We start from the raw sequence: 12487 nt of genomic DNA, 5'->3' as shown, positions 1-12487 counted from the left end.
AGTAATTTCATGTATTGCCAGGTGCCACTTGCCTTTCTGGATGCACTTAATAATATTCAAAAACATTTAAAATTGTTCTTATATTTGTCTCATTGGCAGAAATCCAATTGGGTTCAAATATATAATTTTATTCAACATTTTCTTTGTTCTTTCTGCCACTATATTCATAAAAAATTTGTAATCAGCCTGCAATTTTGCATTAAATTTGGTTTCACATCTTCTTTCAACAATGTGGTGATATTTTCAGAGCTTCATTATATAATTCTAACTGTAGTTCCAGTATTTCTTCATGCACTGTTTTGTAAAATTCTGTGGGGAATCCATCTGATCCAAGTGATTTATTGATCTTATGCTTCTGTATAGCATTTTTAATTTTTTTCATAGTTATATCTCTGTTTGACATTTGTTTATCTTCTTCTGTTATTCTAGAGATGGTTGCTTGTTACTAATTTGTATCCATCCACGCTCTGTTAAAATTCTCAGTGTTGTCGAAGGTTTCATAGCCTAGCTAACCGAGACAAGCCAACAACAACTATGGGTTTATAAATCTTTTTTAACATTAACCCGATTTATCCATATAGAAAGCAAATCTTACAATGAACATCAAAATGTGATTCAATCCAACATATACCAATTTAATTTAAATGTATTAACTTAAAAACACCTCTTGACATAATCGTGTTGATTAATTATACACTCTTATCTACACTAATATTGTTAATACAGTTGTAACAGCTCAATTATTCTAATTCTAGGAAGGACCTTCTATTCTAATTCTATCTTTGAAGAGTGTAAATCATGCAAAATGCAGTTGCGCGGGTGGTCATGGGCCTTCCTAGGCATGCCCATATTTCTCTTTTTTTTTCTTTTTTTTTTAAATATAGTTTTTTATTGGGTTTTTTAAAAAATTTAACAAAAAACAAAACAGAAAACATAAGTGTACCATCACCATACAGAAAAAAAACCCTTCACCAGGGAAGAATCAATTTTTGTCCTTCATATGCTTTGTCTCTGGGTTACATTGTTCATTCTTTATAGAATGATTGAATTTTATTTCTTACATTTGCATCGCTTACTGATGTTAAATATATAATTTTTTACCTTTTCCCACCGCCTCATTGTTGCTGCTAATTTCCCTTCATTATAATTATGTAGTCTAATTTCCATAATTTCAGTGAATGTGATCCACCATATATTTGCACCAATTTTTTATCGTCCATTTATTGTCATCTTTCCACCCAAGCACTATAGTTGCTTGGGCACTTTCTATCGCTGCAATTTTGATTTCTTCGTATTCTTTTACCTCACTATTTTTTATCAATAATGCTGCTTCCTTGGTTATTTTCCAATTACCATTTATTTATGCATATGTTTTGGGAATGTAATAAACTTCAAAAATTTTGGAAACAAATACAAGTGGAAGGCATGCCCATATTTCTCCAGCACTCCGTGGACTGCATTGGCTGCCGATTGGTTTCCGGACTCATTTCAAAGCGTTCGTTATGACCTATAAAGCCCTACATGGCATCGGATTAGATTACTTGCAGGACCACCTCCTGCTGCATGAGTCCTAGCAATTGGTTAGGTTCCACAGCCGGCCTTCTCCAGGTCCCGTCAACCAAAAAATGTTTTTTGGTGGGACCTGGGGGAAGAGCCTTCTCTGTGGGGGCTCCGGCCCTCTGGAATCAGCTCTCCCCAGAGATTTCTACTGCCCCCATTCTCCTTGCCTTCCATAAGAGTCTGAAGAATCACCTATGCCATCAGGCTTGGGGCCACTAGAGTCTACCCCTCCCCGGTCGACGATTATGATGTATGTATGTTGTTGGATGGGAATGAGTGGTTTTTAATATGTACTAGGTTTTTTTAAAAGTCATTATTTAAATTAATTGGATTTTAGGTATTTATACTGTAATTTGTTTTTTAAATATGTTGTAAGCCGCCGCGAGTCCTCAGAGGGGCGACATACAAATCCACTAAACAAACAAACAAATAACTTGTTCTTTCTATTGTTGCTATACCAATAACTCCTTTTCTTCCAATAAATATATTCTTAGTTTTTCCAAATCCCTATTACCCATCTTATTTTTAAATTGCTTCCTCTGGTATCAATTATTCCCTCTTCCTCTTTTCATGTCACTGTAAATCCCAGTGTTGTTATCAATCTGTTCCTTTTCTGTTTCCTATTCATCTGTGCAGCCAACTTGATTTTCATTTTTTTCATCTTACTTTTCCCTAATTATGTATTCTGTATATTCTTTATATGCCAACTTCATTTCTACTCTTTTAACCAGTGGTTTCCAGGAGACAATTTTTAAAATCTTCATACTTTTTAAAAATCTCTCTGGTGTATCGTGCGATGGGAATTAAGACTGAAACCTTTCCCACAATCGGGACATTCAAAAGGTTTCTCTCCTGTGTGAGTCCCCTGGCGTGTCAACAGGCTGGAATTGTCACTAAAACCTGTTCCACAGTCAAGATAGTCAAAGGGTTTCTCTCCTGTGTGAGTCATCTGGTGTTTCACGAGCTGAGAACTCAGATTAAAACTTTTTCCACAGTCAGGACACTCAAAGGGTTTCTCTCCTGTGTGAGTTGTCTGATGTACCAGTAGGGTGGAATTATGACTAAACACTTTCCCACAGTCAAGATATTCTAAGGGGTCCTCTCCTGTGTGAATCTTCTGGTGTTCCAAAGGTCTGGAATTATGACTGAAACCCTTCTCGCAGTCAGCACGTTCTAAAGGTTTCTCTCGGGCGTGAATCCTCTGGTTTTGCACCAGGCTGGATTTATCACTCCAACCTTTCCCACAGTTAGGACATGCAAAGCGTTATTCTCCTGTGTGAATGTTCTGGTGTTCCAAAGGCCTGGAATTATGACTGAAACTCTTCTAGCAGTCAGCACATTCTAAAGGTTTCTCTTTGGTATGAATCCTCTGGTTTTGCACCAGGCTGGATTTATCATTCAAACCTTTCCCACAGTTATTCTCCTGTGTGAGTCCTCTGGTGTTTCACCAGTTGGGAACTCTGACTAAAACATTTCCCACAGTCAGGACATTCAAAGGGTTTTTCTCCTGTATGAATCTTCTGGTGTTGTATCAAGCTGGAACTCTGACTAAAACTTTTCCCACAGTCGGGACATTCAAAGGGTTTCTCTCCTGTATGAATCTTCTGGTGTTGTACCAGGCTGGAACTCTGACTAAAACTTTTCCCACAGTCCGGGCAATCAAAGGGTTTCTCTCCTGTATGAGTCCTATGGTGTTGCACCAGGTGGGAACTCTGACTGAAACTTTTCCCACAGTCAGGACATTCAAAGGGTTTCTCTCCTGTGTGAGTCCTCTGGTGTTTCACCAGGTTGGAATTCTGGCTAAAACTTTTTCCACAATCAGGGCATTCAAAGGGTTTATCTCCTGTGTGAATCCCCTGGTGTGTCACCAGGCTGGAGTTATCACTAAAACTTTTCCCACAGTCCAGACATTCAAAGGGTTTCTCTCCTGTGTGAGTCCTATGGTGTTTCAAAAGGCTGGAGATATGACTAAATCTTTTCTCACAGTCAGGACATTCAAAGGGTTTTTCTCCTGTATGAGTCCTCTGGTGTTCCACCAGGTGGGAACTCCGACTAAAACTTTTCCCACAGTCAGGACACTCAAAGGGTTTCTCTCCTGTATGAGTCCTCTGGTGTTGCGCCAGGTGGGAACTCTGACTAAATTTTTTCCCACAGTCAGGACACTCAAAGGGTTTCTCTCCCGTATGAGTCCTCTGGTGTTGCACCAGGCTGGAACTCTGACTATAACTTTTCCCACAGTCTGGACATTCAAAGGGTTTCTCTCCTGTGTGAGCCCTCTGGTGTTTCACCAGGCTGGAATTATGACTAAAACTTTTCCCACAGTCAGGACACTCAAAGGGTTTCTCTCCTGTGTGAGTCCTCTGGTGTTGCACCAAGTGGGAACTCTGACTAAAACATTTCCCACAGTCAGGACATTCAAAGGGTTTCTCTCCTGTGTGAGTCCTCTGGTGTTGTACCAGGCTGGAATTCTGACTAAAACTTTTCCCACAGTAAGGACATTCATAGTGTTTCTGTCCTGTGTGAATCCTCTGGTGTTTCATGTCTGAAATGGTGACTGAATTTTTTACACAGCACATTCAGATGTTTTCTCTTCTTTGCGAGTCTTGCGTGCTTCACCAAACTGGAATTGTCTCTTTGAAGCCTTTCTCACAGAAAGGATGTTCAAATGGTTTTATTCCTGTGTGTGCCTCCTTTAGTGTCCCTTGACCTGAGAATTTCTAATGAAACGTTCACACAATCTGCAGAGTCTTATGTTTTCTCCCCCATGTATTTTTCTAGTGTACCAGGTTGTCATGCTCACTAAAGCACATAGCGCATTGGGGGCACTTTTTTGGCTTCCCTCTTGTGTGTTTGTTTCTAGGAATCACAAGGGAGCTGTTCTGACCAGTTTTTGCTAGCTCTTTGTCTAGCTCTTCCTTCCATAAACAGCTGTGATATTTCTTCTTTTCCCACAGTAGGCAAATCTATGCTGCCTTTCCACAGTTGAAGTCACCAAAAATATGGACAATGCCTTTTTTAGTGATGCTTTCATTCAAGCCATTTTCTTCCTCACAGGGAGAGGCCTGCATCCCTGTCTGCTCTATGTGGCTTTACTATTGACCTTTTCCTCCCCACGGACATCCAAATATTTCCCTTTTTTGCTGATTGAAAAATAATCTCCTTTAACTTTTCACGTAACCTATCCTTTAGTTCTGCATAATCGGCTTATTTGAGCTTGAAATCCTTCTTGATTTTCTCTCTCTTGTCTAACAGCTGCTGCTGGAGGTGGAGGAGAGTTGTATAGTTTTCTGAAAGAAATAGAAAATATTTTGTTTTTTCGCTTGATTTTGTTCCCTTTTCAACATTGGTTCTTATTTTCAATTGTCCCAAGTGCTCTTATCGCCATCTTCTTCGTCTGTAAGATTCAAAGAAAAGCAGAAATTTAATTTTTATGAAATAGAGATGATGTGAAAAAAGAAACAAAAGTAAATATTATGAAAAAGCAAACATGCCCCAATACTAATCACTTACATTATTTATGATTCATTTGATACATAAAAGACTACCGAGATGCATGTTCAAATATCCATTCAAATTCAGTTGTTTAATTGGGTCAATCAAGAATTCTTAGCAATGACTATCATCAAGTACACTGCTCAAAAAAAATAAAGGGAACACTTAAACACAATATTATTATTATTATTATTATTATTATTATTATTATTATTATTATTAAAAAGTGCTATTGCTAACATGTTGTAAGCCGCCCTGAGTCTAAGGAGAAGGGCGGCATAAAAATTGAATGAATAAATAAATAAATAAATATTATTATTATTATTATTATTATTATTATTATTATTATTATTATTAATTAGATTTGTATGCCGCCCCTCTCCGAAGACTCAGAGTGGCTCGCAACAACAACACAGTACAAATCCAATGATTAAAAGCCATTTAAAACACTTAATATAAAAAACAGTCATACATCTCAGATAAACCATACATGGTATGTCTGTCTGTATGTTTGGTTTTATAATAAGGGTTTTTAACTGTTTTAATATTGGATTGTTATATGCTGTTTTTATTACTGTTGTTAGCCGCCCCGAGTCTACAGAGAGGGGCAGCATGCATACAAACAAACAAACAAAATAAATAAAATAAATAAATAAATTTGACTTCAATTGATGATTTTTGTATGATTTTGTTATCAGCACATTCAACTTTATACAGAACAAAATATTCAATGAGAATATTTCATTAATTCAGATCTAGGTTTATTTTTCTGAGCAGTGTATATCTTGAAGTGCTGGGCAGAGTTCCCTGGTAAGCTGAGCAGTGAGCCATGGCGCACTTAAAAATCATCACCAACTCAGAGTTTTTCAAACCTGCCCAGAAGCCGATCGCCAACCTTTTGCAAAAGCAGATTGCCTCTCTTTTGCAAAAAGGTTCTCCCACCGGATCTTCCACTAGCACCCTGCAAACAGGCTCAAGCAGCGGGGTGCTGAAAGAGGAGGCGGTGGAGGTGAGGGGCTTACAGCTGCCCCCCCCCCACGCAGCACAATGGAGAGAGAGAGAAATTCAAAGGAAAGGAGGCAGAGAAAGAGAGAAAAAGAATGAGAGGGGAAGAGAGAGAGAGGAAGAGAGAGAAACAGATAGAAAAAAGAGAGGAAGGAAAAGAGAAAGAAAAAGAATGGGAGTAAGGAAGAGACAAAGAAAATCAAAATCTAGTTTGAAACTAGTTCAACTATTTAAGTGGCATTTTGATATTGATAGAGTTGCCCTATTATGAGCTCACTGTTATAGACACAGTACAGTATTTTATTTTGAAATTCTCTGAGGCAAAACAGGGTGGGGTTTTTATTTATTTATTTATTTATTATTATTTTTTTATTTATTTATTATTTCTGTGCTGCCCAGTCCCGAAGGGACTGCCGCTCAGACACTATACTTTTCTGCCCACCCCCCCAAAAAATTAGAGGGAACACTGGTGCTGGGGATAGATTATATAATAATAGATACCCTATTACCCTGAAAATAAGACAGAGGCTTATATATTTGACACCTCACCCCACCCCCGAAAGTCCCTGATCTTATCATTGAGGGATGCTTTATTATTTTGGGAGTGCAGTAGGCTGGGAGCATGGTACTAGATGTCCCATGGGCACCGCCTCTCTCTCCCTGCTCTTAGCGCCAGACAAGTAGCTGGCCTGCTGCCGCTGCCTTAGGCCTGCCCCTGCTGCAAGGCTTCAGACTAATCTCATTGATTTCTTTGACTATGTCACAAAGGTGTTGGATGAAGATGGTGCCGTGGATATTGCCTATCTAGACTTCAGCAAAGCCTTTGATACGGTTCCACATAAAGAGCTGATAGATAAATTAGTGAAGATTGGACTTAATCCCTGGATAGTTCAGTGGATTTCAAGCTGGCTGAAGCATAGACATCAGAGAGTTATTGTTAATGGAGAGTATTCTGAGCAGAGACAGGTTACAAGCGGTGTGCCACAAGGGTCTGTTCTGGGTCCTATTCTTTTTAATATGTTTGTGAGTGACATAGGGGAAGGTTTGATAGGGAAGGTTTGCCTATTTGCCGATGACTCTAAAGTGTGCAATAGGGTTGATATTCCTGGAGGGGTCTGTAATATAGTAAATGATTTAGCTTTACTAGATAAATGGTCAAAGCAATGGAAACTATAGTTTAATGTTTCCAAATGTAAAATAATGCACTCGGGGAAAAGGAATCCTCAATCTGAGTATTGCATTGGCAGTTCTGTGTTAGCAAAAACTTCAGAAGAGAAGGATGTAGGGGTAGTGATTTCTGACAGTCTCAAAATGGGTGAGCAGTGTGGTCAGGCGGTAGGAAAAGCAGGTAGGATGTTTGGCTGCATAGCTAGAGGTATAACAAGCAGGAAGAGGGAGATTGTGATCCCCTTATATAGAGTGCTGGTGAGACCACATTTGGAATACTATGTTCAGTTCTGGAGACCTCAGCTACAAAAAGATAGACAAAATTGAACAGGTCCAAAGACGGGCTACAAGAATGGTGGAAGGTCTTAAGCATAAAATGTATCAGGAAAGACTTAATGAACTCAATCTGTATAGTCTGGAGAACAGAAGGAAAAGGGGGGACATGATCGAAACATTTAAATATGTTAAAGGGTTAAATAAGGTTCAGGAGGGAAGTGTTTGTAATAGGAAAGTGAACACAAGAACAAGGGGACACAATCTGAAGTTAGTTGGGGGAATGATCAAAAGCAACATGAGAAAATATTATTTTACTGAAAGAGTAGTAGATAGTTGGAACAAACTTCCAGCAGATGTGGTTGGCTAATCCACAGTAACTGAATTTAAACATGCCTGGGATAAACATATATCCATTGTAAGATATAATACAGGAAATAGTATAAGGGCAGACTAGATGGACCATGAGGTCTTTTTCTGCCGTCAGTCTTCTATGTTTCTATGCTTCTTGTGCCATTGCATGCACGAACTGCAGAACTGCTGTGAGTTTCATCATATCAGCACAGCTGGGGTCCTCCTGCCATTTGTGCATGCAATGGTACAATAAGCCTTACAGGGTCCTGCTCCATGAGGTAGCAGCATTGTCGGGCAAGATGGGTGTCTTACCGGTACTGGAGTTCAGCAGCTCTGTGTGTCTCTTGGCTGGTCTCTTTAGGGAAAAATGCTTGCAAAATACACATAAGCAACAGCTTATGTGCCAGCAGATATGACTCCGCATGCCACCTGTCGCACCCTTCCCCTAGGTTTGCCATCACTGCCCTAAATGCTTACTTTCTTCTCCCATTTCATATCTCCCTTCCAACCTTTTAAAATTCTACTTTAAATCATTCTCTATATTTAAACAAATACAAATCTTGTCATTATTATTCCATCCATCGGTTAATAACATTTTAAATTCCCCATAACAAAAAACACAACTTATAAATTACATAAACTTATATAAATACTTTTAACAATATTGATTATACAGATCTTATATCATTCCAAAAGTATCAATAATCATCTGAATATTTTCAATATTAGATCAGGCTTGTAAATTATACAAACCTTATATAAAAGAAATCTTATAAAAAAGGGTAATAATTGCCCAAATTACATATCCTTCCAACAATTGACCTACTATAGTCTAATTTATTTCCCTTTTCTTTATCCTTTTTTTCACTATCAACATCAATATTTGTCAACAAATTGCCGGGTCCAGATGGCATCCACCCTAGAGTTCTCAAGAAACTCAAGTGTGAAATTGCTGAACTTCTAGCTAAAATATATAATCTTTCTCTAAGATCAGGCATTGTACCTGAGGGTTTTAGGGAGGCAAATGTAACCCTGATCTTCAAGAAAGGATCCAGAGATGATCCAGGAAATTATAGATCAGTCAGTTTAAACTCAGTTCCAGGCAAAGTGATGGAAACCATTATTAAAGATAAAATTACTGAGCACATAGAAGAACAGGCATTGCTGAAAGAAAAGCAACATGGTTTTCGCAAAGGTAAATCACGTCTTACTAACTTTTTAGAATTCTTTGAAGGTGTAAATAAACACATAAAGGGGACCCAGTTGATATTGTATATCTTGACTTTCAAAAAGGTCCCTCACTAAAGGTTCCTAAAAAAACTCGAAAAACTCCACGGAATTAGAAGACAGGTCTTGTCCTGGATTGGTAACCAGATAAATTGTTGGAAGCAAAGGGTGCCAATAAATGGACAATTCTTTGGATGGAAAGAAGTGACAAGTGGTGTACCCCAAGGTTCAGTTTTGGGACCTTGGTTTTTTAATTTATTTATCAATGATCTAGATGTAGAAATAAATAGTGAAGTAGCAAAGTTTGCTGAGGACACTAAATTGTTTCTGGGTAGTGAAAAGTGAAACTGGTTGTTGGAGGCACCAGAAAGATCTCTCGAAATTGAGTGAAAGGGCAACAAAGGGGCAATTGCATTTTAACCTAAACAAGTGCAAAGTTATGCATATTGGGGCAAAGAACCCCAATTATACCTAGCAACTGATGAGGACAAGCTTTCTGAGAAAACCCAAGAAAGGGATCTTGGGGTTTTGGTGGACAGCTCAATGAAGATGTCAACCCAGTGTGCAGCAGCAGTAAATAAAGCAAATTCCATGCTTGGCATGATTAGGGAGGGAATCGAAAGTAGGTCGGCAGGTATTGTATTGTCTCTGTACAAATTGATGGTGAGACCACAGTTGGAGTGCTGTGTACAGTTCTAGTCACCGCACCTCAAGAAAGATATATTTGAACTGGAAAAGATGCAAAAAAGGGCAACAAGAATGATCAAGGAAATGGAGCACCTCCCTTATGAAACCAGGTTGCAACGCCTTGGTCTCTTCAGCCTTGAAAGATGGTATTTCAGAGGTGACTTAATCAAAGTGTATAAAATCATGCATGGGATAGAAAAGGTGGATAGAGAAAAATTCTTTTCTCTATCACACAATACTAGGACGAAGGGGCAGTCCCTAAAACTCATAGGTAAGAAAGTGTGGATTATAGAATTCACTTCCTGAAGAGGTCATGACAGCTCTCATCCTGTATAGCTTCAAGGCAGGATTAGACAGATTCATGGGTGCAAAGTATATTGATGGTTATTGAAATGGATCTCCAATTGCCACCTCTAAATTGGTTGAGAAAGGCAGGATTCCCTTGGGTACCATTTGTTGGGGGTCAAGGAAAAGAGAGAGTTTTGCCTTCTTTCTGCTCAAGATCCCTATGTACTATTAGTGGGCCAGAATGCTGGACTCGATGGGCTTTGGCCAGATCTTGTTGTTGAGCCTGTTCTAGTAGCAGCCTACAACTAAGGAGAATTTTCCTGACACTGAGAACAATTAACCAATTGTCTGAAATGGCATTGGGTCTGATGCTTTTGCACAGCATCCGAATCTGCAAGGTCCCTTCCAACTCTGTCACAAACCCCAGTGATGGAGCACCCACAACCTCTGGAGGGAAGCCATTCCCAAAGAATCAGGCACAATCTGAGGTTAGTTGGGGGAAAGATCAGAAGCAACATGAGAAAATACTATTTTACTGAAAGAGGAGTAGATGCTTGGAACAAATTTCCAGCAGACGTGGTTGGTAAATCCACAGTAACTGAATTTAAACATGCCTGGGATAAACATAGATCCATCCTAAGATAAAATACAGGAAATAATATAAGGGCAGTCAATCTTTTATGTTTCTATCAGCCTTAACTTGAAAGAGGCATTTTCAATTTTCCCACCAGCAGAAAATTGCAGCCACCAGTGGGCTTAAATTTGGGCAGGAGGGAAACCTACAGCAGCAGCCGAATCTGACACGCTTCAGCCCAGTTGCTTCTCTGCTTCCAGGCCGTGGAGGAGACCGAACAACCCTACTTGCTCGGGGACTCTCCTCCCACCTTCTCTCAACTCACCTTTCAGCTGCTGCCTCGATCCTCGGAAGAGCACAAAAGCCGCTCTGCGCGCCACCTTCCTCTCATGGGTCATCCGGAAGAGGAAGTTCCTCTGAGTGTCTTCTCCCCCCTCCCATCCTTTCTAGCAATGCAGTACTCAATGGTTTTTTTTTAAATTGACGCTCAAGCATCAACGTATTGATGCCTTTCGAGGCATAGATGTTGCCTGATCGCCATCTAGCGACAGGAGGTGGAAAAATACGCTTTTCCAGGCTCCACCAAGCCGCTTGGAAGGTGTCTTTACTAATTACATGGCAGCAGGTCGTTTTCGACTACTCACAACCGACCTTTAAAACTGAGGAGCCTAATGAAAAAGTGAAAGGCGACACCACTTAGCTTCGGATTTTTGATGCCTTTGGGTCAGTCTTGATGGCTGGCCTTGCAGTTTCCTTGGCAATGGTTTTTGGAAGTGGTTTTGCCCCCTTTCCTTTAGCACTACACTAAACTGGGTCTTCTTCCTCCCCACAAACTCTATCCATTGACCTGCTCCTGATGCTCCACTAGCAAATTCAAGGATGCAGCTTTCAAGATCAATCAATTAATCTGAATAGACCTGGAAGGGACCATGGAGGTCTTCTAGTCCAGTCCCCTGCTCAAGCAGGAGACCTTAGGTTGCTTCTCTCCATCAGTTTCCATCAATTCATACGCTGCAACATCCTACCGGTCAATGACTACTTCAGCTTCAACCGCAACAACACAAGAGCACGCAACAGATTCAAACTTAATATGAACCGCTCCAAGCTTGATTGTAAAAAATATGATTTCAACAATCGTTTTATCCAAGCGTGGAACTCATTACCGGGCTCAATTGTGTCAACCCCTAACCCCCAACACTTCTCCCTTAGACTCTCCACAATTGACCTCTCCAGGTTCCTAAGAGGCCAGTAAGGGGCGTACATAAGTGCACTGGTGTGCCTTTCACCCCGTCCAATTGTCTTTCCTTTCTCTCACTTATCATATATATTTTCTTTCTTTCATATATGATCTCCTCTAAGTTCACTTTTACCCTTATATATATTACTACATGTCTATTTTTCTTCCTATGTATTTGTGTATTGGACAAATGAATAAATAAATAAATTATTATTCCTTGTCTTGCTTTCTCGTGCTTGGAAAATAGCTCGACCCCCTTCGCTTTATGGCAGCCAGTCAAAATATTGCAATACTGCTATCGTGCCTCCTCTTGTCTGTCTTTTTATTAGAATAGACATACCCAATTCCTGTTCTTTGTAAGGGGAGTGCATAAGCGCACCAGAATGTTTTCCATCCCCTGTCCTAGTTTCTCTTTTAATATTATCATGTATATAAATATTATTATATCTTTGTATACCACCAATATGTAACAAAACAAATTAAATAAATAAGCCTCCAGTCATCATTGTTGCTCTTCTCTGCACTCTATCCAGAGTCTGAATATCTTTTTATATTGTGGTCACTACAATTGGAAGGAGTATTTCAACTATGGTCTTACTAAGGTTTGTAACTATAACTTCATG

General features: G+C 39.5%; 1 protein-coding gene across 2 annotated transcripts; it reads right to left on the bottom strand.

The window, feature by feature from the left end:
• Positions 1-2226: 2226 nt before the first annotated feature.
• Positions 2227-11038, bottom strand: LOC139163059 (zinc finger protein 135-like). 2 transcript variants are annotated; one of them, XM_070743994.1, is made up of 2 exons: positions 10953-11038; positions 2227-4954 (listed from the first exon to the last, which is right to left on the bottom strand). In XM_070743994.1, exon 2 carries the CDS (start codon positions 4134-4136, stop codon positions 2976-2978), a length of 1161 nt encoding a protein of 386 aa, XP_070600095.1. In that variant the 5' UTR covers positions 4137-4954; positions 10953-11038; the 3' UTR covers positions 2227-2975. The 2 variants fall into 2 exon arrangements, with proteins under 2 accessions (XP_070600095.1, XP_070600096.1); XM_070743995.1 differs by lacking the exon at positions 10953-11038 and adding an exon at positions 10837-10910.
• Between the last annotated feature and the right edge of the window lie 1449 nt (positions 11039-12487).

This window comes from Erythrolamprus reginae, chromosome 2 (genome assembly GCF_031021105.1).
Source record: "Erythrolamprus reginae isolate rEryReg1 chromosome 2, rEryReg1.hap1, whole genome shotgun sequence".
NCBI lineage: Eukaryota > Metazoa > Chordata > Lepidosauria > Squamata > Dipsadidae > Erythrolamprus > Erythrolamprus reginae.
Note: the sequence above shows the minus strand (reverse complement) of the source record. Positions and strands in the feature narration are given on the sequence as shown.